General features: G+C 58.5%; 1 protein-coding gene across 1 annotated transcript in view; it reads right to left on the reverse strand.

Moving 5' to 3' along the window:
* LOC107307473 (LIX1-like protein) overlaps positions 1-2,374 on the reverse strand; it is a gene marked incomplete at its 5' end in the record, with an annotated part of 7,699 nt that extends 5,325 nt beyond the window's left edge. Inside the window, one exon of the mRNA XM_032441828.1 lies at positions 2,084-2,374. Within this exon, the coding sequence (XP_032297719.1) occupies positions 2,084-2,374 (291 nt within the window). The remainder of the gene's footprint in view (positions 1-2,083) is intronic.
* Between the last annotated feature and the right edge of the window lie 3,437 nt (positions 2,375-5,811).

The following is a 5,811-nucleotide window of genomic DNA, read 5'->3' on the forward strand; positions in this document are numbered from 1 at the left end:
AATCGGTATAGAACGAGGTATACATATAGGTAATAGAACCGAGTCTTTCGTATAGCCAACCCCGGGGTCTTCTGTCTACGGCGATTGGACAGCTAAGGACATTAAGCGGTTCCTAGGGTGGGTGTACGCAACACGGTGCTTCATTTTAAAGTGTTGGGTTCACAGTGAGGTCGTCAGCACGCGCGTGCTTTGTTAGCAGGGGCCAGTCTAAGGTGGGGCAACGGTGGGGAACGCGACGAGGATTAAAGAAGCAGGCGGGGAGAATGGCCATGGAAGAGCAGACGCGGGAGGCATTATGGCCTTAATGGAGATAGAGGTCGTTTAGGACACCCGCAGCACTCAGACGGTTACGATTGAGAGGGTATATGGCACACGGCGGGAAAGGCAACACGGGGGCCAGGGGGCCGGCCCGCCCCTTTGCGCCCCCAACCTATATCAGCCCCCAGAACACAGTCCTATAGGGCTTAGAGGGTCAAGGTGGTCCAGGGATTAGGAGTTAGAAGGCTTGGGCTGTAGAGTGGGATGCATGGTTAGAGGTCAACGGTACTGTTGGAGGCCGATAAGGTTAATGTGAGGGTCGAGCTAATGTTAGGGTTAGAGGATTAGGGGGTTAAGGGTTAGGGTCAGGGTTCAGGATTGGGGTTAGGGCTAGGGTGTAGGGTTAGGATTAGTGTGCCAGGTTTGAAAGCCGCGTATGATGGGAAATCGTATGGGTAGTCTAGGTTTGATGGTAGGGTTATGGTGTTTGGGTTAGTGGGATTACTAGTCGATAGGGCGTTATAGTTTAGGCGTTATGTCGGTGGTTTAGGGTTTAGAAGTTATCGGGGTTAGGTTGATGGTTAGCGGGTCATTACTTTAAGGTCAGAGCGTTAGGCGTTTAGTGTTATGTATTAGGGTTAGGGATGCTTAGGCTGAAGTCTCAGCTGTATTGTTAGTTAGGCTTAGGCGTTAGATTAGTGTTACGATTAGGGTTTATGGATTAGTGTATGATGGTTAGTGGCCTCGCGCGTAACTCAGCTCTGAATTGCTGTTCCTGTTCCTGTTCCTGGTTGCTGTTGGCTGGTTGCGAGAGTCCTGTTCGCTGTCTCTGTTGTCTGACAGCCCGTTTCCATCCCTCCAGTAGCCACTGCCACACAAAGACTTGAGAGGCGGCGTCGGCAACGCGCCGCCAAGATCGCACAGCTGATGAAACTCAGGGTGTTTAGACGCAGGCATCCCGAACGCTGGCGGCACACTCCACCGCACCGACCTTCATCCGAAGAAAGGAGCTCGTCGGGCCGAGGCGCTGGCGCTCAATGTCAATGTAACACGGATGCATTTCAGTACTCGGCAGTCATGAAAATGCACTTCTATTAATCTGCAGACCTAGCAGCTCCCCGTGTTTATTGCATTAGTTGCAGCCTGAGATTCCTTGTGGCTGACCTGAAGCATTAATTGCAGCGCTGAGCTCCCCTGCTTTGTATTTAATTGCACGTACTGTGCTATTAATTGCACAGCCTAGAGCTCCCCATTGCATCCTAGCATGTAAATTGCAGCCGTGCACCTTCCAACCTTGCAAAGACCTTGAGCTCGTCCATCGCCTGTGCGTTTTACATTATGCATGCCTCCTAACCCTAACCCTAACCCTCATGTAACCCTAACATAACCCTAACCCATCCTAACCCTAACCCTAACCCTAACTCTCGTGTAACCCTAACCCTAACATAATCCTAACCCACCTTAACCCTAAACCTAACCCTAACCCTAACCCTCATGTAACCCTAACCCTAACCCTAACCCTCATGTAACCCTAACCCTAACCCTCATGTAACCCTAACCCTAACATAACCCTAACCCACCCTAACCCTAACAAAGACCCTAACCCTCATGTAACCCTAACCCTAACATAATCCTAACCCACCCTAACCCTAATCCTAACCCTAACCCTAACATAACCCTAACCCACCCTAACCCTAATCCTAACCCTAACAAAGACCCTAACCCTCATGTAACCCTAACATAACCCTAACCCTCATGTAACCCTAACCCTAACATAACCCTAACCCACCCTAACCCACCCTATCCCTGACCCTGACCCCATAACCCCACCCCACAGTTCCAGCCGTACCTGGAAGCTGCCGAAGCAGCTCCCCCCGGGCAGTGTGACGTAGCAGACGTAGGGGGGGCTGTTGGCCGGGACCATCTCATACACCACCAGGGCCCCGTTCTTCAGCTCGGCCCCACGCGACTGTTTCATCTGCCAAAACTCCTGCAGCGCCTCCACCACGTTCACTATGGGGCACAGAGGGGGGTCAGACCCCAAATAGGGAGCACAGGGCTGGGAATGGGGGCAATGGGAGGATACAGGGCTGATATGGGGCTGATATGGGGCTGATATGGGGGTCCAAGGGGCAGGAAGGGGAGAAGGGGGATGGGATGGGGAGGGGGCTGAGGGAGATGGGGAGGATGAGGGGGGACCCCAACCCCAACCTGATCCCAACCCCAACCACATCCAACCCCAATCCCGACTCCCCCAACCCAACCCAACCCCAACCCCCCCAATGACCCCAACCCCAACCCTGACCCCAACCCGATTCCAACCCCAACCACATCCAACCCCAACCCTGACCCCAACTCAACCCCAACCCAACCCTGACCCTGACCCTGACCCCAACCCCAACCAGACCTCGACCCCCCCAAACTTCCCCCAACCCAACACCAACCCAATCCAACCCCACCCCCCCGACCCCAACCCAACCTCAATCCCATCCCCAACCCAACCCCCTGCTGACCCCAACCCAATCCAACACCAACCGAACCCCAACCCCAACCCTGACCCCAACCTGATCCCCGCCCCAATCCCGACCCCAATCCAACCCCAACCCAACCGTGGCCCCAACCCAATCCCGAACCGACCTCAACCCCAACCCTGACGCCCCCAAACCCCCCAATCCCAACCCCAACCCAACCAGACCCAACTCCAACCCAACCCCAACCCTGACCCCAATCCCAACCCTCCCCAAACCAATCCCAGCCCCAACCCCAACCCCAACCTGATCCCGACCCCAACCCCAACCACATCCAACCCCAATCCTGACCTCAACCTGACCTCGACCCCCCCCAACGTCCCTCAACCCAACCCCAACATCAACCCCATCCAACCCCGACCCTATGCTCCCATTAACCCCATGCCCCATAACAGACTCCCATTAACCCCATTAACCCCATAGGATCCTTACATATAGTTACCCCTATAATCCACCCAGGATTCCCTCCATATTGATTCCATTCCCCATAGACTCCATTAAACCCATTAACCCCATAGGATCCCATTACACCATTTTACCCCATAGGAATTCCCCTTAACCCACATAGGATCCCATAGGATCCCATTGCCCCATAGACTCCCATGATTAACCCCATAGCCTCCCTTGTCCCATAGGATCCCATTAACCCCATGGATCCCATTGCCCCCATTGGCCCCCATTCGCCCCCGTAGCCTCCCATTGTCCCCATTAGGCTCCCATTGCCCCCATTGCCCCATAGCCTTCCCATTGTCCCATAGCCTCCCATTGCCCCCATTGCCCCCATAGATCCCATAGGCTCCAATTGCCCCCATAGCTCCCGGTAGCCTCCATTGTCCCATTAGGATCCCATTGACCCCATTGCCCCCATTAGCTCCCCATTGTCCCCATTAGATCCCATTTGCCCCCCGTATCCTCCCATTGTCCCACTGACGTTTTCCCTTCCCAGCCCCCAAGATGCGCCCGAGCCGTGTCACGTGATCCCAAGGATGGCGGCCGCTTCCCCCCGTTCCTGCCTCAGCGCGTCCCCACAAAACAACACGCGACTGCGCCACCGCTGACGGCCACAGCGGAACTGCAACGGGGAACCGGCGACCAAAACGGGGCGACACCGGGACCCGGACCGGGCCCAGGACGGCGTTGAGCCCGTGTCGGTCCGGTCCCGCTGTTCCCACTCTGCAAGCAGCCGCTTCGCCGCGCCGTGCTCTGGGCGCTGAACCGGACCCACGATCTCCATGGTGCTCCGCCAGTCCACGGCGAATGCAGTGAGGGCCACTTCCGGCGGCGTACGCGGAAGTCGGATGTGGGTCAGAAACAGACGAGCGCCCCCTGGTGGGTGGAGGATCCTCCTCCTATTGGCTGGACACGCCCCTAAGGATTCAAACAAGGCTGCGATTGGGGCGTTTGGAACAGTCCCCGCCCCCAAGTCCCGGTGAGGACGCGCTCTGATTGGGCAGACTTCACCGTCCAATACCACTCCCGCCCCGCCTGAATTTTGCATTCTGATCCTCTCAGGCCCCGCGCCCCTTCCTGTGCCGTCACCCGCCCTCACACCCCTCCGATTGAGTCCGCTCCCCTCTTGTCCCCGCCCCACCGCGCTGCGATTGCGTCTCCTCCTTTAGCCCCGCCTCCGAGTTCCGTTACATCACCCTATTGGCCAACTCCACCTCTCCTCCCGCCCCCTGACAGCTCGCTCTCCACTCCCATTGGCTGTGTGCTCACTGATTTGACAGCTCCAGTCCCTCGAGCTCTAATGGGAGTCGGTCCGCGGACGCAGCGGCTGCACCCGGGGTGTGCGGGACGTTACGGCGCCCTACGGCCCGGCGGTCACCGGGGTCACCGGGCGTCCACGGGGTCACGGTGTCTCCTGTGCCCCGCCCCCCCGGCCCCGTTAGTTCCGTGGCTGGGCTTCAGGGCTGGGCCCGGGCCCTGGCGCTGCCGCCGCCGCCGCCCCCGCTGGGCCTACAAGGCCCCGCGCCTCCGCCCCGCCCCCACCGGCCGGGTCCGGGCCGCCCGCCGTGATCAGGGAGGGCGGTGGAAGGCCGTATGTTGAGGAGCTTCGCGCGGCCACGCACGGATACGGGAGAAGGTGGGGGGGGAGGGGAGAGGGGTCGGGTTGGGGTCGGGGTTGATGGGGTTGGCGGTTGGGGTTCAGGAATCGGTTGGGGTCGGGGTTGGGATCAGGGGGTGCGGGTGGAGGGTCGGAGTGGTGGTCGGGTTGGTTGGTCGGATCGGGATTTGGGTTGGGATCAAGAGTTGGGTTGGGTCGGGTGGTTGGGGTTGGATGGAGTTGGGTTGGGTTTGAGTTTGGGGTCGTTGTGGGGGTTGGATGGGGTTTGATGTTGGGTCTGATGGTTGGGTTGACATTGGGGTGGGGTCGTGGTTTGGGGTTGGGTTGGGGGGGGTCGGGATTGGGGTTGGATGTGGTTGGGGTTGGAGTCAGATGGGGTTGGGGTCGGGGTTGGAATCAGGGGGGTGCGGGTCGGGGTCGGGTTGCGGGTTGGGGCTGGGTGTTTGGGTTTGGGTTGGAACGGTTGGGAGCGTATGGGTCAGGGTTGGGGTTTGGGTCGGGGGTTGGGTTGGATGTGGTTGGAGGTGGGGTCCAGGGTTGGGTTGGTCCGGGTTGGGTTGGGTCAGGGGGGTGTCAAGGGTTGGGATATTAGTTGGGTTGGGGGCCTTGGGTGGGGTTTGGGGTCTGGGATCAAGTTGGGGGTCGGAGTTGGGGTCGGGATCGGGATTGGGGTTGGATGGGGTTGAGGGTTGGGGGTCAGGGTTGGGTTGGGGGTCAGAAGTTTGGGTTTGGGGTTGGATACTGGGTGGGAGGTTGGGTGGGGTCAGAAGTTTGGGGTTGGGTCAGGGGTTTTGGGGTTGATTGGGATTGGGGTTGGATGTGGTTGAGGTTGGGGTCTGGATTTGGTTGGGGTCAGAAAATTGGGGTTGGGTCGGGGGTTGAGGTGAATTGGGATTGGGGTTGGGTCGGGGAAGGTTGGGGGGGGGCGGGGTTTGGATTTGGTTGGGGTTGGGGTCA

Source organism: Coturnix japonica, unplaced genomic scaffold (genome assembly GCF_001577835.2).
Source record: "Coturnix japonica isolate 7356 unplaced genomic scaffold, Coturnix japonica 2.1 chrUnrandom614, whole genome shotgun sequence".
Lineage (NCBI taxonomy): Eukaryota > Metazoa > Chordata > Aves > Galliformes > Phasianidae > Coturnix > Coturnix japonica.